The sequence below is a fragment of the Pempheris klunzingeri genome, chromosome 4 (genome assembly GCF_042242105.1).
Source record: "Pempheris klunzingeri isolate RE-2024b chromosome 4, fPemKlu1.hap1, whole genome shotgun sequence".
Lineage (NCBI taxonomy): Eukaryota > Metazoa > Chordata > Actinopteri > Acropomatiformes > Pempheridae > Pempheris > Pempheris klunzingeri.
This window is the reverse complement of record NC_092015.1, coordinates 8,400,597-8,427,512: the sequence shown is the minus strand read 5'-3', so window position 1 is coordinate 8,427,512 and position 26,916 is coordinate 8,400,597. Positions and strand designations below refer to the sequence as shown.

Genomic DNA, 26,916 nt, shown 5'->3' with positions numbered 1-26,916 from the left:
ATACTGGCCATACTAGTTGTATTGGTAGTTTTGGGTTAATTAAATGCTTATTTTCACAGAATCTCATTGATTTGTAGTCTAAAGCAGGTGCAGTGCTAGGCTATAATATGAAAATGAAAAACATATTATTTGACACATAAAATCTCCGTTTAACTATGTTTCATGAAAACTCAGACTTGGCTTTTGTCGCAAACATGCTAGCGTGGTGTTTTCTTCTAATCCCAAGGGAGCGGCTGCAGGTAGTTTGATGGAACCAAACCTTTTCGTCCGTGCAGATCCCCCTAAAATTCAGATGAAACTTTAGCTTGTGTGCAAAAGCCGGCGTAAGAACTCAGTAGCAATCATTCATTGTTAAGCAGACACTCACATAGTAAAATCCATCTTCATCCATTTCACCAAGAACATATATGATGTCTCCTGAATGAAAGCCAAGTTCGACCTTTGACACAAAGAGAGAGACAAACCATTTTTAGATTTTGAAACATCACCACAAATCACTATGTTGTATCTGAAGAAAGTGGTTAAGGACGCAAAGTGGTTCATGTGTTATTATGGTGCTTACTTCACTGTCCACGTTGGGTGAATTTTCCCATGGATCATAGTCAAATAAGGCCACCATTCGTTGAACAATCACATCGTCAGTGATACTGGCTACGTCACTCAGATCTGATGTTGAAGGCGCACCTGTGGGCCCAAATACACTCATTTGATATGACCTGACTTGTTGCTAGAGTAGAGAATCAGTTTGCACACTAGTCAGTGAGACAATCAAACTACATTACTGTTCTGCCAGTGTATTATAGCACAGGGCCCTGAGTGCTGATACCTGTGTGGTCCACAGGGAGGAATCCCTGCTGCATGAGCAGGTGCTTCAGATACTCGTCGTCCACCGGGATTTCAGCCACCATGTTACTTGGCACATAACCAGAAAGACCCCCGGACTCACCGTGATAGAAACCATCAGAGTCTTTGTCTCCATGCACCTAGTAAATGCAGTCAGTTAGTTTCTCTTTGGGTTTTTTTAAGTGCTGGAGGAAGAAAAGCATGCATGTGTGTATTTGCATGCAGCACAAAGATTCAGTGAAAAGGCGGCAAAATAACATCAATCAGTTAGAAATGGTGTCAGGAAATAAAGAAAAAAAAATTCAGGTCTTTGCACACACCCAGCTGACCTGAAAGCAGCATAAACAGGAAACACCATTATGTTCTTTAGAAGAAGCTTTTCAACTGAAGTGAGGAAATAGACCCTAAAATATGCCAGTGCACCATAAAAAGACTGAGCACCATTTCACCTGCACAACTTTTACATTAAGTTGCAGAAATAAAATAAATCACATAGTTTTTACCTTGATTATCTGGCCTGGTACAAAAGGCAGCTCCTCCGCAGCCGTCTCATAGTTTGGAGACATTGCAGCAGGGTTGTATGGGTAAAGTGCCACAAAGAGTCGGACGGTGGGTATGGACACCTGGCTTGCAGTCTCAAGCTCCCATTCTGTTAGTTCCTCAGGAGTAACAACTCTCACTTCATCTGAGTATATCAAAACATCCAACTCCAGCCTTGTCTCCATTTAGAGCAGTGTGAGAGCTCGACTGTCCAAAGACAGATGGCCGCTGTAGGCAGCAGACCGCGCCTTACCCTTATCCTAATTTGAGGTAACTAAGCTAAGCAGAAGGAACAGTAATCCTCTTTGAAGCAAGTGGAGACATTCATTAGTTCAGCACAGCCTGTCGCACTGTAAGGCTGTGCCATGCAAAGTAATGCTTTTTAAAAAGTTGAAAAAGAATCCACTAATTTGTTAACTTGGGCGGATAATAGCATGCTCATTATTTAGGCTGCTTCTAACATACATGTGGCAGCTAAGAGATCTCCTGGTGTCTATCAAATACAAACACACTATTAATACATTGTCCATCCAGTACATACACATACAATAGATCTCTCTCTCTTTAGTCCCAGTATTGGAATATAAAGATTATTATTAGTTATAAACCCTTGATGTTTTTCAGCGATGACTGTTAAAGAAATTGATCCTCTTAGACAACAATTAAGTTTACATAACTGTTACATAACTGTAACAGTACATTAAGATTAGACTCTGGTCTATGGTCTTTTCTATGGTCAAAGAACTTGATTGTGAAGCCACATAATATAATAAAAGTAAATAAAATTTAATTTCTTTCAATAGTTCAAGCCTCATCAGTGCAATATTCATATTATTTGAAACATCAAGCCATGCTCATAAGTGAGGAGGCAGCATTTTATTTTCCTTTGGCCTGAAACCTTCTGCTGTCTTGACCCAGTTTACATGTCACTGAAAGTCAACATTTCCTCTCTTGACCTCTGGTCAGGTCAGCAGGTGATAATCTCCTCCTGCAGACGAAGGTTTAACGATTCTGTGAACGTGTGTGTGTGTGTGTGTGTGTGTGTGTGTGTGTGTGTGTGTGTGTGTGAGTGAGAGGAAGAGAGAACTGAAATGTGCAAGTGAGAAAAACACAAACTGGGGATGTTGGGGGGTCGATGCATCTCACAACACTCCATGTTAGGGTTTGTTGTGACCAGGTTCTTGGTCATATTCATTCTTATCTTAAATGTATCTAATTTTCTATTATTTCTTTATTCATACACTCCTCTGCCTTCACATTTTGATTAAATCTGTTCAGTCTATAAACAGTATTAGTATCCATGCTCCTTGTTCATTGTACAAAGGTAATTTGTACAGTGTATCATACATACAGTCTCATCTTAAATTATATATATATATATATATATATATATATAAAACCAGTGAACATTTCCTTTCTTCCTTTCTTTAGTTGTTAATTAGGTTTTGTCTGTTTTTATTTAAGGCAGTCATCTGTCTCATTTCCTCATATTTTGAGATATTTATATTTATACATTTATCTATTAATGTGCCAATTTCATCTATGGTTTTTAAGCTAACAGCCTTTGATTGCTTTTAATTTTGTGATTAACAGATTTATTCTGTCCTCTCATATATAATGTGTTGCTGCTGTGGAAACCATCATGTCACCATGATGAAAACAAATCTATTGTATTGAAATGTCCCCTGCCACTGAATAGCTGCACTGGGTCAGTCTGCCTTTATAAACCACTGACCTGAGAACAGTTTCATTCACGCAGGTTTCAAAAGTGTTTCAAAACAACAAAATCCTTTACTTTGAAGGGACTCACAGCAGAACATGATGTCTCATCCTCACACACTTCCATTTCCATTTGTGGCCAGAAGAGGGAGCTGCTGACAAATGGCTCTTCATCTGTTGTAAGTAGCTCATATTTGGTAAAATAATTTACTCTCACTGTGACACATCCAACTGACTTAAGTGTGCGGTGCTCTATTTAAAGATGTTATAACATAAAACTGCAGCCTTTGATAGCATGTCCTGCTGCTCTCAGTGTGCTCATAAAAAAAGCTGCACGTTTTCCACCTCACCAGCAGAGTTTGCCCTTTGCTTTGCTCACGAGCATTTGGCCTTGACAGGAAATGCTGTGATCTCAGATTACAGTTCAGGGACGACCCATGAGCTGCTCTGAAAAAATGATGAAAATTTAAAGTCAAAATGTGGGACGCAGTGATGTTGGTTAGAAATGCTGAGAAGAGAGGACAAAGTCGAATCAGGATATGATGAGAATCTGTGAGCTATCAAGCTTAAAGTCAGTAATCATCTAGTCTTTAAATTCAATCTAACCTTCAGACCAAACCCTCCTTTATCTTAAAAAATGATTGTGGGAAAGGAAGGAAAAACTCAAAGGAGAAAAAGGTCAAACTGGGAAACCAAGAGAAGATTTTTCATCTTAAAAGTTCTATTTAAATTTAATTGAAATCTTAAGCCTGATGGACCTAATTTGACACACAATGAAATGTTTTATGTCTTTATTCTGCAACCAAATGAGAGCAAATTCTGAGTCACACTTTTTTAGTAGGACACAAACTCTTTGGTGACCACTGAAATAACAGGACTTTAGACATGAAACATGACATGAATGACTCACTTGCTTAAAAAAACAACAGAAAAGATGACAAAAATTTACAACAATTTTCACATTTGTGGTTATGGCACGAAGAGAAATCCAACATTTAAGAAAATAAATCAGAACAAGGAAGAGCATAAATCCTTTTAACATATACTATGATAATCAAATAGGTCCCCCAAATCCTAAAAAGTCTCCCAAAGACCCAGATACATGTCTCTATTACAGCCTTTACAGTCACTGTGGTGGGAGCCCACAGGGCAGCAGCTTCAGACGAGGACTCTCGAGGATTCCTCATAAAACGTTATTTGTCTGGCCTTTTGCTTGACACCAGCTCTCATTTTGTGATCTGTCGAGGAACACGAGCCCTCTGACCCCAGCGGTCCCACAGTCACTGAGGCTCACTGTCATGTTACAAGCATGTAGAGTAAAAACTGATTTTACCATAAAACGGCCAAACTACTCGTTATTATTTCATTTTCTAATTAAAGTCTGTTTAAACATCGTCCTCTTACTGTCCAGCCGCCGTTGAAGATACATGCACGCACATGCATACATACAATACAATACACTCATTTTAGTAGCCTTCAATTATTTGTGTGCACTCAAAGCATTGAGTCCAACAAGCAGCAGTGAGTGCTTTGCAAACCCTGTCTTGCCCTGGGTTTGCCTCTCGGGTTGTGCACAGGCTTCCCCACGTTAATTATAAAGGTTTTTTGGGCTGTGTGCAGCCTGAGAGGATGACCTGCAGACAGTACTCAGGGCTCAAAAAAGCATTTACTACCTCATTTTCGGTTTAAAAGTCTATTGCGCCTATTTTTTCTCCTAAAAAGGATGGTGAAATTGAAAATCAATCTAGAACGAGACATTGAGCACAATGCTTTTAGTGTGTGGGCGGTGCAATACGGGTTACAGATGGAGGGGAGACCACCATACAAAACCTGCCTGAAGATCTCCCAGGAGGAAAAACAAGCAGGAGGTGGACATGAAAATGACATCTGGGCTGCTCTGTGTGTCCCCCTTCCACTGTGACCATAACTAGAGACCCAAGGAGGCAAAGATTAGTCCATTGGACCCCTAGTGACACCCTGTCTGTCACGGCGTCACCCCTGTGTACCCATTAAATGTAGTATGCAGCTTTTTTTATTTGGGTAAAGACTTATTTAGGGATTTGGGACTTGTTCGTGGACTAGATTTAAGATCACTGGTACTCAAATATAAGCCCCAGAGGTCCACTTGCAAAACATCTATGGATTTGAATCCACCTATTGAGTATGTGAACTTAGTGGCACCCTTGCATAGGACTCGCTCCTCAATATGTTACCCATATAGATTAAAACCTGAGATGCTGTGTCACACCCAGACTCACCGTTAACCAGCTTGTGCAGGCCTCTGGCTCCAGCATGCAGCCACACAGGACTCCATTTCCCATAAGGCCCCTGGTCCAGCTGCTCCCATCCATCCATCCATCCATCCATCCCCTATAGCCTGGCCCTCTGGTTCCCATGTATGGAGTGTTACATCATTGGCACAGACACCCACCTTTCTGAGTGATGACGCAGCCCAGGGAGAGTGTGTGAGGAGGAGGAGGGATGAGGGAGGGGAGAGAGGAGAGGAGAGGGTGTCCCGTCTGCACGGAGCACAGACAGACAGCAGGGAACAGCTGCAGCATTAGGTTCGCGTAGGATTTCACTGCATTGCGATTTAAAATATCAATCATTTCATCCCCAAAACTCAAGTAGAGCAGCTCGACAACGCAACCAAATATCATTTAAAAAATGGTTGATCGCGAGCAGCTGGTGCAGAAAGCCAGGCTGGCTGAACAAGCTGAGAGATATGATGATATGGCAGCTGCTATGAAATCGGTAAGTCCATTCAAAAAGATCCTAATTATGACTCAGATGTGTGTGACTTTTGTCTTGCCGCTGCTCTCTCTGTGCGCAAAGGCTCGTCCCGCAATCTCGACCGTGTTGGCTGTAAATCGGCGGGTGACACTGGCTTGGTTTGAACTGCACTACAATAAGACATCATCGAAAAAAGAAATAATGCTTTGATATCTTTCGCTGCCTTGTCGCCGATTGATCGACAGCTCAGTGCTTTTTTGTTTCCGAGTCGAGTCCAAATCGTCTGCTCCTTTGGGCGGTGCCTTTCAGTCGGCCGTGCAGTCCAATGAAGGGATATTACAATGAAATGCACGCAGGCCTGAGCTCCATGAGAGGCTCACATCCTATAATGACTCTGCTTCATCGCATTTACCTTTTGCCTTTTTCCACCTCTTTTCTCCACCCCACTTCTCCTCTCTCCATTATGCCGAATTTATAAAAGCTACTGCTCCTGGGAGCCATGTGAGCTTGCTCGGAAAAAGCCCATCAAGTGCTGCTGCCCCCTCCACCTCCTCTTCCTCCTCCTCCTCCTCGCCCTCCTCTTCCTCCTCTTTGTCACATTAATTAAAATAATATACATGATTAAAATCTGCTCATTTTTCATACTAATTTAAAGGGCTCAGAGGCATTTTTCTGAGCATGATTGCTTTGTAAAAATGCTCCATAAAGTGCTCTTTCCTCTAAACAAACGTAGGAGGCAGCAGAATCTCTCTAGAATATTCTTTGTCATATTGCAGTGAGTCAATATGATCAGATTTGATTGTGGGCTTTGTTTTCTCCTCTCTTGTTCACTTTATTCCTCGTCCACGCTCACGTCTCAGTCTGTGCATGTGCCGTCCCTCTGTCAGTTTCCTCCTGATATCCAGCAGCAATTTGAAGTCATTTTGGGTTGATGACCCCTGATTAAGTGGTGTAATATCTGATGCAAAGAGGATGAGATGGGTGGACTGCCTTACTGGAGCCTCCTCGGCCCTTATTGGCCAGTGCTGAGGACAGAGCCTTTGTCTGCTTTTTTTTTTTTTTCCCCTCTCTGCCCCCTTAAGAAATTCTGGAAACTGGATTCATCAGTGGGTTAAAAAAAAACTGCTGTGTCACACCAGCTCATACTGGAACCAATGGCATCCTGGGAGTCTTAGCCGGGCCTGCATGAGCTCACATATAGATTAAAATCGTCACACGTACTTTAAAAGGAGGAACATTTTGTCTCATGCTCCTCAGGGGAAACGGAGTGAGCCCCCGTGGGTCATTTGTCATCGAGGGTTTCTGGTTGCAGGAGGTGGGATGATGTGTGTGAGGGAGGGATTCCTTTCCCTTTAAACAATCTGCCATGTCAGTGCGGTCCAAACTGGGCCCTTCTGCAGGGGTGTGTACTCTCATGCTCTAATCAAAGGGAATCCCTTGCCATTGCAGCCAGAAATGACAAACGACAACTGATAACGTGATGAAAAATATATATACACTTCATTCTTACCGTAACAGCCTTTTATCTCGAGTCTTTAGAGCTGGAACCAACAATTATATCCATTATTGATTAATTATTGATCCTCAAAATGTCTTGATTTGTCTGACAAGCATTACAAAGCCCACAGATATTTTGTTTACTATCACGTAAGATGAAGAACATGAGACAATATTCACATTTGTGAAACTGAAACTAGGATCAATTATCAAAACCTGACGACTGTCAATCAACTAACTGGTTAGACAAATTTCTGCTGCATGTTGGGTTTTTATCAGCTTGAGATGAGGATCATATATATATGTATGTAGCATCTTGATGTAATCCAATTGACACATTAGAAAGCTTCTCAAACGTCAATACAATATATTTAGGATGATAACCAATTTGTGTCCTTTTAAATGAACAAAAAACAGTTTTGATTAACAGAAATCTGCCTCATTTGACTGTAAATTTCACACTTTTCATCATTAGCGTTCATGGGTTTGTGTTGCAGTTTTGGACGGGCAGGATGAAGGCCTCTCCGCCTCTATAGGTTGAACCCATCCAGTCAGTGTGTGTGACGTCGGCTATCCTGCGCCATCTTTGTGCTCCTGTGCCTGAGCAGTGAATGTCAAAACTGAGAAATGAGAAATGTCAGCGCATTAAGGAGAAGCTTTTCAGATACAAAGCAGTTCAAGGATTTTGGGAAACCAAAGCTACATATTTCTTTTCTATGTCTAAATATATATGTAAATGTGTGTGTACACACGCAGTGCAGTTATTGGCAGAAGCCATGTTCCAACACAAGGTTGCTTTTCCAATCAAATAACTCTGAGCAGTATGGTCTTTTTATAGTAACATGTTCGCTTAGACAACCATCCAACTCTCAAACTGATCTGTCAAAATCTAAATTCAACAGTCTAGCTCAGAGTGATGTCACGTGTGGCGTTTTAGACAGGTAAAAAGGTCAGTTTGAGCCAGAGAGAAGGTCACTGGGACACGTGAATGCCTGTGCAGTGATGGTCTTCACTTACAGTGCAGCTGCCCTGGAGTGCTCGTGGGAACATTTTAGCGATCTCCCACCCTCCTTTTGCCTTCCCCCCACCTTCCCTTTCCCAACCCCCTGCTGCCACTGACCATCCTGGATATTTTTCCCACTAACTAGTATCTGCATCCACGTGGCAGCTGGAGCTACTGATGCACTAAATTAATGGACTTACATAGAAACTGGGAATCGCACATGACAAGTGAAATATTGCTCACTGTCTTTGCTGTGACCTGTATTCTAATCCAGGTTCTTGCACATAGAATGATGTTTTTTGATAATTAGGGCTGCAACCAACGATTATTGCATCGTCAATAAATCTGTCAATCATTACAGTTTGGTTTGGAAAAATGCCCATTTCAATTTTCCAGAGCTCAAGGTCACCGCCTTTTTCCTTTTTCTTTTTTTTTGGTATTTTTCTTGGTATTCTTATGCCTGGACAGGAAATGGAGTTGCAATAAAGGTCCCCAGCCAGGTTTGATGAGGAGACGTTGCAGTTTGTGGATGGGGTGTTAACCCCGAGTGGCGCCGCCCAATGTGTTTTCTTAAAATTGCTTCTTTTTTCTAACCAATAATCCAAAAGTGAAAGATATTCAATTTAGATTTATTTAAAAAACATGACAAAGAAAAGCAGAAAGTCCCCACTTTTGAGAGGCTGGAACCTTAAAATGTTTGGCATTTTTGCCAAAAAGAGTTGCCGACTCTTGTAATAATGTTAGATCTTCATAAATGATGTTTTCATATTCTCTTCTTGTGTAATGTTTTATGTAAATGCCGCCTGGTGCTGTCAATAAAGGGTTGTACTCTTAAGCTGGTGAGTAAATGGTCCATTTCTTCCTCCTCCCAGGTAACAGAGCTGAACGAGGCCCTGTCCAATGAGGAGAGGAACCTCTTGTCTGTGGCCTACAAGAATGTGGTCGGGGCACGTCGCTCCTCCTGGAGGGTGATCTCCAGCATTGAGCAGAAGACCTCGGCCGACGGCAATGAGAAGAAGATTGAGATGGTCAGGGCCTACCGGGAGAAGATTGAGAAGGAGCTGGAGGCCGTGTGCCAGGATGTGCTCAACCTTCTGGACAACTTCCTGATCAAGAACTGCAGCGAGACGCAGCACGAGAGCAAAGTGTTCTACTTGAAGATGAAGGGCGACTACTACCGGTACCTGGCCGAGGTGGCCACGGGGGAGAAGAGGGCCACCGTGGTGGAGTCGTCGGAGAAAGCCTACAACGAGGCCCACGAGATTAGCAAGGAGCACATGCAGCCCACCCACCCCATCCGCCTGGGCTTAGCTCTCAACTACTCTGTGTTTTACTACGAGATCCAGAACGCCCCGGAGCAGGCCTGTCATCTGGCCAAGACCGCCTTCGACGACGCCATCGCCGAGCTCGACACCCTCAACGAGGATTCCTACAAAGACTCCACTCTCATCATGCAGCTGCTCCGAGACAACTTGACACTGTGGACAAGTGACCAGCAGGATGACGAGGGAGGGGAGGGCAACAATTAAAAAGAAACCACACTTCGAAAAAAATATATGAAGGGCCGGTGGACTTTGGCAGCCGCTTTTGCCGATGATACTACCGCAGCAGCAGTTCTTTATTTTTCCATGTGTTAAAAGAAAAGAATCAAAAGAGAGGTGAGAGTGGAGGTTAAATCTTAGTTTAAATATATATAGAAATATATATACAGTTGAAAGGGGCCTCCGTCTTCTTGATTTTCTCTTTGACATTTGCCAAAACCACTGATATGTCAGTCAATCAGCCTGAAGTGGTTGTTGTTGGATTGAAATGGCAGCCTCACACTGGCATAGGAACTGATCTTGTTCTGTCAAGATAAGCTGCTTAGTTAGGTTTTTGCGTGATAGAGATGCATTTGAGTCACTTGAGAGAGAAAATGCTTGAATGGGAATGCCTCACAAAACTAGTTTGCATTGGTTCCAGTAGTAGTCTATATCCTGAGAAAGGGCCCTGAAAGCCATTGATGTTAAACTCACACTAACCCTGAGAAAAGAGAAGGTTTAAAAAAAAAAAAAAAAAATCTCCAAATCTTAAAGGATAAATTACATGGGAGAGAAAATGAGGACTGAGTAGAAAAATTGATCCCCTTCCTTCTGTCTGAAGTGTTATTTGGCATCTCACAGATTAGTCTGTCATGTCACTGGAACCATAGATTCTTTTGGAGGTGAAGATTATTAAAGGCAGAGACTTAACAATATAAAACTTAAAAAAAAAAAAAGACAAAAAAATAAAAATAAAAGCAGCTTCAGAGTTTGTGGTTTACTTCTGTGTTTGTTTTATTAAATGCACTTGCCTACTATACTGTTTCTTCAGTGTAAGATGATGACAACAATAATATCGATTATTCAATATTGTGCATGCTGGTGATGTATTTATATACAGTAGCTTGACTTTATTAACTTATACTGTGGGTGTTAAGTATTCATATGATTGAGAAAAACAGGCTTTGTCTGATGTTGATTTCTAATTTCTAATTTATTTAGTTTTGTTATGGTTTTTGATTTGCTATACCAAAATGGTGATCGTAAAAATTGACCTGTAATGGGCGTTGCTATAGTGACATGCAATATGTGTATTTAATTTGTTAATGAAAGAAAAAAAAAGGAAGATAAAAACCCACCAGTGATCACTTAATCTTACCAGCTGGTGTTTGTCACATTGAAGTATGATTATGATATATTTTGTTCTTTGAACAGTATTTAAGTACCTTTTTCTGTCATGCTATCCAGTTTTAATAATGGTGAAGTTTTCAGGCTCAATGTTTCTGTTATGAATTCACAAACATGGACCATATTTTATTTCTGACAGTATACTTTTTTTGTTTGTTTGTTTTTATACATTTTAGCTGTTCCTGAGTGACAAAATATCTTGAATGTGAGTCATTATGTAGCAGTTGCACAAGAACCGAAATAATAGCTATGATAATAAAAAAGAATATGACTAAATTATACATGCACCATTTCCGTGGTGGTCTAGTGTATTGTTGTATCGTCACCCATAAGAAAATTTTGTTTTTAAGGAAAACCATTTCATAGAAAAGATGTTTTAATGCTTTGTTTTGTGCCCTGAGTACAGTGCGCGCTGTCTTTTTGTGCCTGTATCATTATTTAATATGCCTCATTTGCAAGTTAACCTTTACAGAAAAAAAGGATTTGTCTGCCAGTATTTGAAGTTCCTGCAAGCATGTGTGCAATATTTTCCCCTCACATTTACATGTGTCGGACGGTACTGTGTCTTTACAGCACATAGATATGACTATAAACAACACCAATGCACAAATAGAGTCACAGGCAATTCAATAGAGTTGGTTAGTGATCAGCAAATGTGAGAATTCACATCTTGAGAACAAACTTTAGACACTAGGAAGCTGCTTAAGAGCACAGAAAGCTGCTGAACGGATTTATCTTCATAATGCTGCTAGATCTATAGATTATTACATTAATATATTCGTGCAGATGGTAGTGTCTGGGACTTTATTTTTTATCGCAGATGTGATGGCTTAAGAGAGAAACCAGAAGCCTTAAGGTCGGTCACACAACCTCGTTCACGCATGCCAATTATGTCACCGTCATGAGTCAGCCTCCATCAGCTCACTGTATGTCATCGCTGCTTTGATTTATTTTTAACGTGGAATAAAGTTGACGGTCTTGAAGGCTTGCCAGACAATTGGCGTGAAATCCTAATGCCAATCTGCACAACTGCTCATACAGTTTAAGAAACGTACAATGGAGTCAAGTGCTACACTTCATTTTTTTTTATTTTGTTATGTCAAAACAAGTGGTCATTAATTTTTTTTTCTTTCACTTTTTTGTTTTGATATGTCGGGAGACTTTCACTCATTGCCAAGAATACATACATTGTGCTCCCTTTTAATTTGTGTATTTTTTTTTTTCTGTGGTTTGTTTTTATTTTCAAGTTTTCATTATTTTGGATGTCAATCCTTGTTTCTGTGGCACGAAAACATACAAATACAACAAATGAGGAGAAAAGAATTAGATTGTTATCACAAATTAGATAGAAGAAGGGCTGACCTACTAGAAATTAGCAAAGGGGAGGTAGCTGAACATGGGATACACACTGTATGCTCTGAGGAAATTTTTGTTGCCATCTGTTGCCCATTAAAGTTATTTGTTTATCAGTATTATTCTTTATTTTCATTTCTCTTTGTGATGTAGCCATTCACGGCCATACCAGAAACACCACGGCTCATTCCTTTTCATTCTGTAAGTTCATTACTGAACAGATTTTCAGCGTTTCTGTTGAGTCTTCAGCCTACACATTGATATACAAAGACAAAATGACCTTATGTAACCCTTTGTGAGTCACATACAGTAACAGGTGTGTGTGTGTGTGCGAGTGTGCGTCCATATCTGGATGGGAATGTGTGTATTGTATGTGCCTGCACCACTGTATATGTTGATTGTCTGTGGGCGAACGTATGAGATGGAGGCTGTATTAGCTGCAGTGCAGAGACACTGCCTCACAATTACAGTCTGTCTTAAATGAGCCTCTTTTTAAGGCTGCTTTGCTAATCATTAACTAAATTAGGGCATAGATCAAAGAATATTGCTTCAAAAGACAACAGGTTTTATGATCACAGAAGAGGAGTGCCGCGCTAAAATAAAATCCTGCATCTCATGATGTACAACGGAAGGAGAATCTGCTTCGCTTAGGCTTTAAAATCTACACGCCAATAGTATTTTTACACCCAAAGCTTGAGTTTTTGCGTAATTATGCGTATCTGCGTGTTTCACACTGAAGGTTGAGCCCTCACACTGATTGATAAGCTGAAGTGGCAAGTTGGATCGCCCACCCTCAGACTGCAGCCTCTTGCTGCAGCTTGCTGCACTGAACCTTTCATGAGATGAAATTCTGTGCTTTGAACGGTCCTCCTCGCCAGCCAATAGCTGACAGGCTCCCTCTCCACAGCCACCAATCCCGTTCCTGTTGCTAGGGCTATAATAAGTATCCCACTATCAGCCCAGCTCCTTGCTGCACTGCTCAGACACCTATTGCATCCTGTAAAAAATGAAAGCTCAAAGCACACAGGAGGCATTAGGATTCAGCACCAACCTATCTTCCCAGCCTGTGTTTTAATGCACTGCTACACTTTCAGGGACGTTGGTGTCATCATTACTGGTAAATGTTGGTGATATTATACAGCCCAAAACACACCGGGGCCTGCTGATGGGTATGCAATTGAATCTCCAGCAGCTACAAATTCAATTTAGCACTTTGTGTCTGCTCTGTTAACACAATTCTGTCAAATTAAAACAACCAAATATATATCCTGCATAGCATAATGTGGAATTCCTGCTGTTATTGTTTAACACACATGTCTAATCAAACCAGTGTATTTAATAGATTTAACCAACATCCCTGGAGAAGATTATTTTTTAAAGGTCACATCTACAGGATACGTACAGGAACAGAAAATTGCTGTGCGGTGCTTCACTTCCACTTATACAATAGCCGCTCTGTCTGATCGTTTTCATCACATGAAGCATTATTTCCCTGAGGGGAGGCCAGGATGACAAAGCACAATCAATGTGATCAACGTGCCATAATGATGTCACACAAAGGTGAACGTCCAGTAAATCATTGTATCAAATTCCTTGTTAGCATCAGTGGACGTTCACTATGACGGCACTCTCAGCAGCATTTTATAGAAAAGGTCCCGATGACAGAAAATAATCCTTGTCTTTGGTGATAGATTAACATTAATCTGTGGAAACCAGGTGCATCTTGAAGATGATACAGGTAGGTTATTTTTAGGGTAACAGCTGCCTCCAGACTATTTCTCTCTGGGAGGAATGACTTCCAAGTGATCACTTGGAAATAATCTGACACATCACTCTCGTAAAACTATAACCTTTATATTTTTATACTTCACTTTTTGTACTGATAAAACAAACAAGACATAATATGCCAAGTTAGTTAGTTGGAGGTTGGAGTCTGGAGTCAGATCTTTTTTCCTTTGGACTGAACCATGCAGGCTGTTTTCCTGTTTCCTGTCTTTATGCTAAACTAAGCTAAAAGGTGATGGGCTCAGTAAAACAGTAAGGTTATTTCCTAAATTGTCACACTGCTCCTTTAAGACCCCCAAACTGTATTGAACTAATTTAAAAGCAATAATTCAGCCATGTTGCTTGTCATGATGACCATTTACCTGATGAGGAGTGAAAACTTTTGTTCAGTTCAGTAATGTTTTTAAGCTTAAATCCAGTGTGCAGATACTTCATTTTCCCACTGTCAAGTTTGTGTCAGCTCAGGCAAATACAGTAATTTTTTCTTCCCAGTAATTTTAGGCTGTTTTTAACATCAGTCCACCACTTTTGTTTAAAATGAAATATCTTGACAAATATTGGATGGATTTCCATGAAATTATGTGCAAACATTCGTGGTCCTCAGAGGATGAATACTTACTTTGGTGACTTTTCTACTAGCACCACCAACCATTTTGCTTCTTTCTTGGTTATTATAGACTGCACATCAGATCATCTGTTTTCTCAAGTCCGTGATTTGCTGTTCTTTATGTAGAAGACATGAGGTCAGTGATTTTTGTCCAAAGGTCATTACAGGGTCTGAGCTTTGTAGCAGTCTATTGATTTCCTTTGTTAATCCTGCACTGAATGCAGCATTTCTTGCTGTCTACAAATTCCTGCACTAAAAGGTGTTTAACCACCTGTGATTAAGGCTTGTCGCAGTCGTTGTTGAGCCATTCATCACTAACCAAGCAACCACAGGGTTGTCAGGACTAGTTTTGTGGCCCGGGGCAAAAGTAATAGCTCCATGGTCTGGACACTTGATAGCAGCAGCTGGAGAAAAAACAACCTGAAGTTTGACAAGTAATTAAAACTTGAGACATTGCTTTAAAGAATATGTTGTATAATTTCTAGACATGATGGATAAAGGTTGATGGCTTTGTGAGTTTGGAGGCCTGCAGGTGAGACATAGCAGCTCATGACCGATCAGGTGTTAGAAACAAAGCTTTGGATTAACCCTTAATTCAATCACTATTCCTCAACACTGATACCAAAGGATGAGGAGATTATATGTCTGAGCGCAATACAGACAGACACAGATAAAAGTTTATGATCTGACTCAACGTGATCTGCACCTCAAAGATGCAAAGAAGATAATAGCAGCACAGCTCCAGAAATATCGACCCATTAGAGGGAGGGAAGGAGAGAGAAAAGAGAGACGGAGGAAAAGAGGGGACTGATGTAAAAGCAGAGAACAGAGACAGATCTATAAATAGGCCTCCCTGCAGCCTGTGAGTAGACAGTGAGTAGACCGGAGACATCAATGTGACAGCCCCTCCACTATAGAGACTATCTGCCTCTGTATGGATGGTGAGAGTTCATATCTTCGGTTAAGAGAGTCTGATTCATCAGTTTTACCCCCAGCTGAGCAAACACACTACATGACATGAAATTGCACAGATTACACAAACAACTAACTCTTGATTTCTACTGTTTTCTTAAAGTTCACTCCACCATGTTTATTTTTTCTTTTTTTCTTTTCTCGCAGCATTTAGTTGTGATAGGACAAAGAGCGCTGCTGACTCTTTCAGGCACAAAGACAGCTGTTATGCATGACTGCTGCAAAATGAATTATTCATGCTAACATTTAGACTTTGTATTATTTATCAAAAAGTGCCACAACGTTCAGCTGAAGGTTTTTAAGAGACTATTTTAGGGAGCACTTGTCCCAAAACATTGCAGGATACATTGCATCTGATAGGCGGTGGAAAAGTGTCATCACATGATTTTTTTTTTTTTTTTTTCATAAATGAATGCTCTCCATCTGGCTGCAGCACAAGCTACAGCAGCACTGCACTGCAAATTAGCAATTAGCTATTTGTCGTTTTTGATGATCAAACTGATTCCAGCTAATAATACTGGAAGGGATTATTCATAACTACAGAGGCTTTTGTGATGAACAGAAGTTTGTAAAAGGTAAGTCTAAAATTAAGTCCCCCCCCCCCTCCTCCGCCTGTCTCACAGTTACGTCACTCTGTATGTTCTTTCAAGGCCTCCCAGTGCCAGAGAGTCAGTCACACCACGTTCCCTGACAAAATAACATCATCATCACCAAAATAACACAAATGTGCTCCATGATGATTTATGTATTCTAAATAATATTACATATAATGTACAGTGTGTGCACAGAGTGTACTGAAGATATTTTGTCACTTCCCTCTAAATTGCAGTGATTTTTTTCTTTCCCACAATACTAAGTTCCTACATACAACAACCACCTACTAATGGATCAGCAAGAACAGAATTTGTACTGTGAGAGATAATGTGTGACAAAAATCTCTACATGATAAAATGTACAGAATACTTTTGTAAAATCTAGCAGAGTGTGAACAGCCCCTGACTGTACACGTTAAGTGGAGCAATGATGAAGAACATCTAGCAATAATAGTACGAATCTGTTTCCTCATTTCCTGTTTGCAAAAGTCACACACAAACCCTTAAAACCCAATGCGAAAAACATTTCTTTTCTTTTTTTTTTAGCTGGCAGAAATCTAGTTTCATCTTCAGTCCCACTGTTGAGAAAATAGCCTGCTACAACCACCGATTTACTAATGGAGAACAGCTGCAGGACAGATAAAAAAAAAAATAGAAGAAATTGCATCATACAATGGTTGCAAAAGTATTTTGAGATTTTATAAAGAGCAAAAAAAGATCATGGACTTCGTGAAAGTTATGACTGGATTTCATTGTGGACAATATAAAGTACAACATAAACTCTCCTCTTTGTGTCTTGCTTTGTTTGTTACTTTCCTTTTAGGGTTATTTTTTGCCAGTTGTTCCTTAAAGTCTATAAGAATTGAGATTATGAACATGACTATTTTTACCAAATGAAAAAAAAATCCTGTTTATATACAACAAATTGCATTAGTGCATTAGATCTGCTTCCTGTGTTGTTCTAATATTAATGACAGTCACTGATGGTGTGCAACCGACTTCTTGAAACCAATCCTAAAGCATCCAAAGCCTCCCTGGACAGTCTTACGGTGGGAGGATCCCCTCTACAGTCAGCTCACTGTCGGAGGAGGTGACCTTTCTGTGTGACCCCCTCTGACAGAGCGCTGACCTGGGAGGGAGGAGGGGAGCACAAGGAGGCCACACACACTGATACACTTAATGCCCAATGTTGGGCTAAATTCAGCTGCATCTGAATTAGACAGCTGACCTCAGGTTTTTGCTGATAGTCATGCTTGTCATGGATGTTTTTACACGGGAAAAGATAACAGTGAGAATGAACTGACATCACCTCTCTGTGGTGTGAATCTGCGCATTATATGTAACTCAACTCCCACCTCACACAGGCTCACAAGGTGATAATTGACTGACTGATTAAAATCCAATAAGATGGCTTTTGGTAGCTGGCATATGTTAATGCTGTTAATGCCTTCTGCATGCCATTATTAAGCACTTTTCAATATGTCTTGCCCCTCAGGGTGTGTATTCCCAGCGTGTTCACTCTTGTAAGAGTCCTGTCTGTGCCGTTGCTCTTCAGTGTGAAGTGTCTGTGTTTTCTTTTAGCTTAACAGCGCCTGGCCGCTCATGCTTTGTTTTACAATTAGCTCCTCAGGTGCCAACTGGTTGACAAATTATACCTTCGAGTGTTTGTGGGTCTGCCTGATGTCTGAGCTGGTGACTCATTATGTATGTGGGCACAGGGGATTCCCATCAGTAAAGGGAGCAAGAGGAGCAGAATAAAAAAGAAAAGCCTTTCCTCCACTTTGCAGCCTTGAGGGGATGTACAGTTGAATTGACAGCGGGCCAGTGGGGTCGGTCGTGGTGGATAACAGGCAGCGAGAGAGAGAGAGAGAGAGAAAGAAGAGGGGCTGGTAGAACTGGAGCCGGCTGAGGCTGAAGGGGTGAAATGTGGCGTGGTGACAGGACTAGAGGGTGAACAGCAAGAGCCAAGGGTCAGTGTTTAGCTAAATATCTGAGGCTGAACTGCAGCTGGCTCTGGATGTGGAAACTGAAGGGAGTCTGGGTGTGGAACCAGACGCTGAAGCAAAGTTTCCTCTGTCGATCCACGAAACAATGACACCACAGTTACAGTGCAGGCCAGAAATAAAGACCTCATTATGTACTTGAAAATACAGAACATGCAGCAGAATAGAATAGAATAGAATAGAATAGAATAGAGGGTTGCATTGCTACTCTGGCAGTGAGCTCAGGAAAAAGAGCAGTCATACAGTGAAGTTACTACTCTGTATGAGCGCAGTATTGTGCTGTTGCATGGCAACAGTTTCCACAGAAATCTTTGCTCAGAAACAGCTCTTTGGTCCTCACATAACTGCAACGGCAGAAAAATGGGCTGACTGCAGGAATACAAATGGTCTCATGAACCATTTCAGCCCGCAGAGACACAGGAGTTGTTTTGATTTGATTTGAACATATTTCCAGAGCAGCTGACACAGAAAATGAGAGTAGATGTAGTTTAATCTATTTCAAATTGTAAACCATTTTTTTGGTGTTGTATCAGAGGCTGTAGGCAACTCAAGGATGTGGGATGTTTATCTCCAACTGATCAGATAATAGTAATTAAACGTCAGCCCTGAATGACAATTATCAAACCAAGCTTTCCTCTCGATAATGCTATGACATTATTCCCCCATGTTAATCAGTCAAATTGAGAGCAAATGATACATAACAATGCTAACCACCTGTATTTGTTACATAATGCTGATGGGATACTAATATACCCCACTGTTGATATAGCTACTGTATATTTTACCGTCAAACAAATAATTACTAAATGTCACTCACATCCATTAAAGGACTAATAATGCTTTGTTGGATGAAAGTCATCGGACATTTTTGCTTTATTGCCAATTATGAGACCAAAAGATCGACACCACTCTCATGTTTGCGTAGTAAATATGAAACTGCAGCCTGTTAGCTTAGCTTAGCACAAAGACTGAAAACAGAGGGAAACAGCTAGCCTGACTCTGTTCATATGAAACAAAATCCATCTTCCACCTCAGAAATGCTTTATTAGAGTGGTATCAATCTTCTCTCAGCAAGAAAGTAAATATCTATCACATGTGACAGGTCATGTGATGTTCTGTCTGTATGGACCTGACAGGGTTTCAAACTGTTGTTCCCAGTTGAATGTCTCAGCAGTGGGTTTACTTTGGCCTGGGCTGGATGTCGTCTGTTTAGCATTCCTGTCTTTGCTCTGCGCTCGTTGCCATTGCCTCTTTTCCTCATCGTGCTGCTCTGTCTCGTACCATCAGAGATACTGTTCCACCTACCACTCACACCTCCGGAGAAAGCTTCAGGCCCACACTTTGTTTGGACCTGTGGGTTTACATTAATAAAGTGTACTTCTCTAAAACCAGCAGGGTATTCGCAGCTCAGAGTGACACAGCTGAAGTTTGTGCTGATCAGGACACATCGTGGACAGTAATGCTGTGATGGTGACTGGCAGTGGCACTGTTGCTCAGGGAGTTTTCTTTTTTTTTTTTTCTTTTTAACATTTTGCAGCATCATGCCTCCTCCTTATCCTCAGAACTGAAACATCTATTTTTGCAGCACAATTAACAGAGAGAAGAAACGAGTGGTGGGACACAATTTGCATTTGGATAAAAACATCTGAAGCCCAAAGATGCTCTTTACAGATGCAGTTTGCAATAGCATCCCAGAAACAGGAGGTCTGTTTGAAACTTACTAGGATTATACTGAATACTAACTGAAGCAAAAATGTGAGGATATGCTGCACAATGACGTTTACGTATCAGAATTTCATCATAAATAACGTGACGAAATGGATCGATATCGATATTGTTGGATGCTGTTTTTGAGCATGTTTCACTTCACGTAAATTAAAAATTTGTATCCCTGGAGCTGGAGGTGTAGTGCTCAAGGACACTTCAGCAGGGTGGGTTATAACTGTTAGAGGGGCTTTAATATAGGGCCTCCTTTTTTTAAATGGTCGATCTCTGTACTTGCAACCCAATGCTTCCCTCTAGTGGTCTGGAGAATGAAGAGCATTCAATCCAAAAACAGGCCTAAAACATCAAATCAGGCCACAGTTTGATTGTGTGTAGAGATGTGAGATCCTCTGTTTCACTGCAGAGCTTCTTACATGGCGATGTGGAGTCTATTTATGCATTAATCAGAATATGAATTTTAAGAAATTTCTAAATGTTGTTGTCACGAGGTTGCCATCTAGAGTCTCACATTCAAAACTGACATTATGCTGTATGAGGCCTAGCATTTTTTTGCAATCATCCACAGTCACTGTTTGAATTTAGATGTTTTATTATCTTCAACAGCTGTAGGAAAATGTAAAAATATCTTCTTTATGGAGCATATTTACATTTTTAACAACAATCCAACGTGAATAAATCATAACGTATTCATCATCATGCCGTCTGTATTTAATGACCTATCCATCTCTTTAATATTCAGTATGTTAAAGGATGATTATGCACTAAACTGTGAACCAATTTTAAGCATGTAAGCACAGCAAGCAGGGAGCAAAAGAGCAAAAGTTAAGAGATAATTAGGACAGACAGAGACATAATTAAAGGTACAAAACACATAATTTCCTGCCCGTTTTCCTCATTTTCAATCTGTGTGCACGTTTCAAATTATTCAGTACACTCTGTAAATGTATCGTCTTCATACAAGTCCTCCAACTCTCCGTCCCTGCTCCCCTCGTTGCTGACTTTCCTGCGGGCGACAAACGCTCGATCATGTTGTTTGAAGGTACTAAGTGAGATTGCAGATGAGGAGGAGGAGGAGGAGGAGGGGGGAGGGTGGCGGGGTAACACTAGACTAAAGATGTCAGAGAGTACACGTCCTCCACAGCACAACTCATCACTCTTTATCCACATCAACCTCAAGAGGACACAAGAGAGACAGAAAAGCAGCCAACAACAACAGTGTGTGTCCATTTATTTTAGGTACAGCTCGTTGTTGAGAGCTTTGCGTTGTCTTGTCTCCCTTAAATCCTCTTAAGGTTGAACAAACAACTGATGAGCTGCGCTGCAACTGAACGCACGAGCTTGAGCCATAGACTGTATATAAATATATGTAGAAATATATAGATATACTGTATATGTATATCTTTATATACAGTCATTTACTCAAGCTAAATGCCTTTTTGAATTTTACCTCAAGGAAGGATGAAGCTGAGGCGAAGACCCCAATAAGCCCCAAGAACCACTGCAAGAAGGAGATGTAACATAAGAGGGCAGAATTTATAGTCCGTTAGTTTGCAACACAGTCAGTGATAAACACAGATCTTATTGTTGCACCGTAGCAGTTTAAAGGCACAGTCGGACATTTTGGAAAATGGGTTTATTCACTTTTTTTGCATTAGTTAGATGAGAAAATTGATACCACTCATGTCTGTGCACTAAATATGAACCTAGAGCAAGCAGACGGTTAGCTTAGCTTAGCATAAAGACTGGAAACAGGGGAGAGAGCTAGCCTCGCTCCATCCACAGGTAATCAAGTGCACTTACTAACACCTGTTTCCCCCTGTTTCCAGTCTTTAAACTAAGCTATGCTAAGCTAACCAGCTGATGGCTCTAGCTTCAAATTCAATGGACAGACATGAGAGTGGTGTCAATCTTCTCATCTAATTCTCAGAAGAAAGTGAATACGAACAGTTCCCAAAGCGTCGATTCCTTTAACCTTCCATCAGGAAATCTGTCATTTTTCCTGTAATCATTTTTATTGTAGTGCCCCCATGTAGAAGACTGGTTTATTGTGTTTACACTGGAGATCTATATGGAGACCCAGAGTTATCAATATTAAATAGGACATTATTAGATAAATAATTATGTGAATAAACAGATATGTGATTGATATGTATGCAACTGCTGGAATAGAGACCACAAATACCTGCAAAAATTGTCTTATTACTGTCTTGAAAGCCTGCATGAACAAACAATAGATAATACTAATTTAAGTTTTTAAATGTTATTTTGCAATTTCATAGTTAAATGACATATTTTGTCTGTGTTTATTTGCATGATTATTTATTTGATAATGACTTAGTTATTTAATATCCAATACTGTGGGTCTACATACAGAACAACCTCCAGCTGTAAAGTGTTGGCAGAAAAGTGAATCACTGAAACACAAGGCCACAAACATCATCCCTCCAAGAAGATCAAATCAAAACAATTTTGATCTTCTTCGGTTGCAAAATATCAAACCTTTAATTATAGCATGCAATTTAAGCCACTATTTATTAAAGAAGCGCTCAAATATAGTTTTGTCAGTCACACCTGCTCTTCGTATACGATGTCATAGATCACATGTCACACAGACAGACAGACAGACAGACATCTGTACAGATTTACTGTGTAGGAGAACGCAGTGCTGTAGTGCTGGTGGTGCTGCCAGGGCATGTGTGGAGGAGGATGTAGCTGCAGCTCCACATCTCTTCACATGTAATTAGCTATGCCACCGGCCCCCCCGCAGACAGTACTGGCTTGTTAATGGAAAACAAAAGCACGGCGCAGCCATTACTGCTGCTGTAGGGGCATCCATTTAGCTTATCAGGAGAGAACAAGTGCTTTCATCTGTTTTGCTCATTTAAGGACCAAAACAAAACAAATACAGTATAAGAGCTGGCCAGTGTTTAAAGATTAATGATCTAGATATGATGGTAGACCAACTATACTTAATATGTGAGAGACATGCTGGATATATAAAGTATGTAACTGCTCTATTTTTATCCAAGCATCTGCTCGCTGCTTTGTTCTGTTCGAGGCCTAATCCAGAGCTGGCGGTTTGGCAGAGCAGAGCAGGCAGGATTTGCAGAGTAGGCTACTTACGTAAGAAGACCTCCAGGGGCAGACATGGACCTCTCCGCCCGCCTGCCCTGACACTCAAAGGGATTACTGAAAGACCGCTTCCTCAGCATCGACTTCACCAGAATCTGAAGTGGACGTCAGACAGAGTCTCAGTGAGAATACAAAAACATTTTCTTCTGCCAGTTAAGTCTACAGACCTAAATGTCTTTTAATTAGCACACTTATATAATGAATAATGAATAATAATAATGAAATCCCACTAAAAATTACACTCATTTAACTTCCTGGTAAACTGTAAACTGTTGGGTGGTTATTCTTCTATCCTGTCATATAAATATTGCAATTTAAGAATAAGAATAAGAATAAGACCGACTTTATTTATCCCGGAGGAAATTGTTGAGAGCTTTTATTTTTATTTTTTTTATTTGTCAGAGCTTTTATTTCCTCACCATATTAAGCACTGTGTGAATACATTGCCCCTTGCATCTCAAAGACGATGAGATGAGATTTTTGGAAAATGCTTACAAGCAATCACCTGAAAGAGGTCATGTAAATATTACAGCTAAGATATTTCAATTGAAATGTTCAAACCAGCAGCTAATTGTGGGCACCGCAGTCTTTAAAGTGTCCAGTGACCACAGAAGAAGCGACTCACCACAGTGGAAAGGCTGGGGATGAGCTTGATGCTGTTCTGCACCTCCTCCTCAGTGACCTCCACCGCCGTGCAGTGCTCCTCCTCCAGAGGAAGAGGATTGGAGCCGTGCTCTGTCATCCACGGATGGAGCTGCAACAACACACAGAAAAATCCTCATGAAAAAGTAACACGAATTGCAACTGAACATATGGTCTTTTACATTATATTAATAGTCATTGAGAATTTTCTTTTTCAGTCACCTTAATTTCAGGGATGGTGATTCTTGTTTCAGGGTTTTTATCCAGCATCTTTTCAATGAGCTCCTTCAGTTCATTACTTATCACTGGACTGTAAGAAAAGTTACAGTTTTACAGATAAATATGTTTTTGACAATGATTCCCAAACTCTGTGTGGGCACATTTTCCATCCAGGAACATGAAGAGGAAAAAAGTGGAACAGACCTTTATCTTATATATCTTATATCTATAATATTTAAAAAAACTAGTCTGTGAGGAGTGTTGTAATATTAACATCTACTGGATCACCTTTACAAAGTGTTGTTTTAGGTGTTTGTTTTGTGTCAAAAGCAAAGTCACTTGCTGCCAGATGCTGCCATCTGCCCTCAGGAGAAATTATTCTGCTACAGCAGTTTAAAGAGTCTGCAACGCGAACTGATACTGATATAATGATGGAGCCACATGTGTCCTATAAAATATCAAGCCAGAAAAAAAATTCTAATCTAAATGTTTGCTTACGTCTCTGGAAACTCCACAAGTTTGTTCTTGATCTTGTTGTGCAGAGAGACGATGTAGTCATCATAAAAAGGGCACTGGAACGAGGCAAAATTAAACGATTAAAATGTTGCTGGCTTTTTGTTTCACATGCGTTTTGCTGTTAACTTGCTTACCTTCCCAATCACAAAACAGTACAGTGTGACTCCCATCGCCCACACGTCTACAGCCTGGAAAACAAACACAGTCATTATCAGGGATGTGTCATTATTGAAAAGCTCTCAGTAGGCGGTTGGACATGATTTCTTGATAATTTCTCACAATTAAGTGTGGTCTGATGATCAACATCCAAAACATATGTTCTACAGTGATTAGCCATGTCTGTTTCCCAGTTAACCAATGGAAGAAGTTTTGTTGCACCTTTCCGCTGAAGCTCTGCTCGCGTTCTGTCATCATCTCGGGGGCCATGAAGGCCGGTGTTCCCGCCCTGCTCGACAGGAGGGCGTCCGTCCCCTCAAATATGTTGCTCACGCCAAAGTCTGCGATCTTGACGCGACCGTCATCGCCCAGCAGCAGGTTGGAGGGCTTGATGTCCCTGTGGATGATCTTGTGATAGTGCACTGGACAAGGCAGAGAAGTCAACATGTTGACTGTCTGCTGATCAGCTAAGAAATATCAGTTCTGCTCACAAAAAGCCGCTATGTGTGCACGACACATGCTGCTAATGAAATCCTGTAAACTTACAGTACTCTATTCCCAGGACGACATCTACGAAGTAAAAGCGAGCCTGCTCCTCTGTGAAGGGGTCGTCTGTGGGCACCTCCATCACCGGGCTGACCAACATGAGAGGAAGGGAAAAAGTAAATAGGTGTGCCACATCTCACGGGCCAATTTAAATGCCCAAACTATCACTGTTTGGTAATGTGACAGGACACAGAAATGCACAAAAACGTACCCTTTTGTCATCAGTTCGAAGGCTTGAGGACAAATGATCAGAAGTTAATGGCTACACTCTCACGTTACACTGAAATGTAAGTGGCTAAGTTCAATTACTGTGAAAGGGATAAATGAGTCCCTACCCATATGAAGTCCATCTTCATCAGGATCATCAAGCACCTGAAAGACATATTATTAATTTGTACTACAGGAATAACCATTATTGCACTTTTGTGGGCTGTATGTAGCAGCTGAGGCTCCTCCAGCCCACATGTCAACATCTTTATTTTAAAAACTTTGTGTCACTTGTTTCTTGAAACTTGAAAATCTACCATATTTTCAAACCAGGTCCTTCCCTACTTCACTGACATCACATCCCCATATCTTGTTTCTAATGTGTCAAACTACAGAGGAAAACTGCAATCATGTGCTTTCATGGGATCCTCAGACTGTACGCAGTTGGACCTGCTGTCAGACTGCAGGACGTGTAGCAGCAGGCGAGGACTGACTGACCTCCACTAGTTTAACAACATTATGATGGTCCAGTTTCTTCAGGATGGCGATCTCCGTGTACACTCTCTCCAGAGGAAACATGGCTTTAGGGAACGCATCCTGCTGCGAGTTTGATCCTTGAGGAGGCGGGCGGCCTGAAATTACACACACGGGCAAAGAGAAAACACATCACCACCTACACCACAACTCATTAGACATTTAAATGTCATTAGTGATGGAGATTTTCACTCACGGAAAAATCCACATTGCTTCATCAGCTTCTTCTTTGAAACAACTTTCATCGCCTAAATAAAGCAGATAAAGCAAATGATGGCAATGACACACTGACTTGTTAACGCTTTGAGCATAAATGCACAATTTATAAGCTCCAACTTACATAGTACTGCTCTGAATCTTCATTATAAGCAAGTTTGACCACTCCGTATGAACCCTTGGGTGGGGAAATAACAAAGGGAAACAGCTTTAAAAATCTTTTGCCATCACTTCTGTTTCAGTGATCTCACATGTGAAGCACTGATGAGTCACCTTTCCAATTTCTTTGTTCAGCTTATACTGGTTGAGCTGGACACAGTCCTGCAGAGAACAAAAAGAGTTAAATCTGTCATTTATAACATGTTGAATGAAGTAAAAAAAAAATCAAATTCCTGTCAAGTTGAAGTCTCACATCAGCGTCCGTGATGGACACGCGTTTGGTCTCGATGGTGGGCTGTCGGGCTATGCGGCTCCCCCTCTCCTGCAGTGACAGCTTCCTGTCTGAGAGTCGAGCCCTGTGAGAGGCCGTGCCCCTCAGAGGCCCCGACCTGTAGCCATTAGGTGGGGTCATGCGGTTGGAGGTCACGTTCATGGCTGCCACCATGTCGGCCAGCTCGCCGTTGTGCTCCGTGTCCGCCTCTGGCCTGCAGGCAGAGTCAGCGCTCAT

General features: G+C 41.0%; 3 protein-coding genes across 3 annotated transcripts; 1 reads left to right on the top strand and 2 right to left on the bottom strand.

Moving 5' to 3' along the window:
- Nucleotides 1–215: 215 nt before the first annotated feature.
- On the bottom strand, nucleotides 216–1,568 carry LOC139200125 (RIMS-binding protein 2). Its single transcript, XM_070829359.1, has 5 exons — nucleotides 1,347–1,568; nucleotides 821–983; nucleotides 563–666; nucleotides 368–439; nucleotides 216–281 (listed from the first exon to the last, which is right to left on the bottom strand). Exons 1-5 carry the CDS (start codon nucleotides 1,566–1,568, stop codon nucleotides 216–218), a joined length of 627 nt encoding a protein of 208 aa, XP_070685460.1.
- Nucleotides 1,569–5,636: 4,068 nt separating this feature from the next.
- On the top strand, nucleotides 5,637–12,515 carry ywhag2 (3-monooxygenase/tryptophan 5-monooxygenase activation protein, gamma polypeptide 2). The gene is made up of 2 exons (XM_070828663.1): nucleotides 5,637–5,856; nucleotides 9,208–12,515. Exons 1-2 carry the CDS (start codon nucleotides 5,770–5,772, stop codon nucleotides 9,862–9,864), a joined length of 744 nt encoding a protein of 247 aa, XP_070684764.1. The 5' UTR covers nucleotides 5,637–5,769; the 3' UTR covers nucleotides 9,865–12,515.
- Nucleotides 12,516–20,923: 8,408 nt separating this feature from the next.
- camkk1b (calcium/calmodulin-dependent protein kinase kinase 1, alpha b) lies at nucleotides 20,924–26,916 on the bottom strand. The gene is made up of 16 exons (XM_070829427.1): nucleotides 26,662–26,916; nucleotides 26,523–26,570; nucleotides 26,374–26,427; nucleotides 26,230–26,281; nucleotides 25,998–26,131; nucleotides 25,628–25,664; nucleotides 25,504–25,525; nucleotides 25,293–25,381; nucleotides 24,969–25,168; nucleotides 24,725–24,778; nucleotides 24,573–24,646; nucleotides 24,078–24,165; nucleotides 23,839–23,967; nucleotides 23,205–23,308; nucleotides 21,529–21,579; nucleotides 20,924–21,084 (listed from the first exon to the last, which is right to left on the bottom strand). Exons 1-16 carry the CDS (start codon nucleotides 26,914–26,916, stop codon nucleotides 21,003–21,005), a joined length of 1,473 nt encoding a protein of 490 aa, XP_070685528.1. The 3' UTR covers nucleotides 20,924–21,002.

What these genes read in the sequence shown, in the direction of transcription:
- LOC139200125 (XM_070829359.1), bottom strand. Translation starts at nt 1,568, where the DNA reads ATGGAGACAAGGCTGGAGTTGGATGTTTTGATATACTCAGATGAAGTG. An exon ending in CACCCAACGTGGACAGTGAA is followed by an intron (nt 440 to 562) that starts GTAAGCACCATA and finishes TTTGTGTCAAAG; the next exon opens with GTCGAACTTGGCTTTCATTC. An exon ending in ATGAAGATGGATTTTACTAT is followed by an intron (nt 282 to 367) that starts GTGAGTGTCTGC and finishes TCTGAATTTTAG; the next exon opens with GGGGATCTGCACGGACGAAA.
- ywhag2 (XM_070828663.1), top strand. Translation starts at nt 5,770, where the DNA reads ATGGTTGATCGCGAGCAGCTGGTGCAGAAAGCCAGGCTGGCTGAACAA. An exon ending in TGGCAGCTGCTATGAAATCG is followed by an intron (nt 5,857 to 9,207) that starts GTAAGTCCATTC and finishes TCCTCCTCCCAG; the next exon opens with GTAACAGAGCTGAACGAGGC.
- camkk1b (XM_070829427.1), bottom strand. Translation starts at nt 26,916, where the DNA reads ATGAGCGCTGACTCTGCCTGCAGGCCAGAGGCGGACACGGAGCACAAC. An exon ending in TGAACAAAGAAATTGGAAAG is followed by an intron (nt 26,428 to 26,522) that starts GTGACTCATCAG and finishes TCCCCACCCAAG; the next exon opens with GGTTCATACGGAGTGGTCAA. An exon ending in ACTGTTTTGTGATTGGGAAG is followed by an intron (nt 24,647 to 24,724) that starts GTAAGCAAGTTA and finishes GCCTCGTTCCAG; the next exon opens with TGCCCTTTTTATGATGACTA.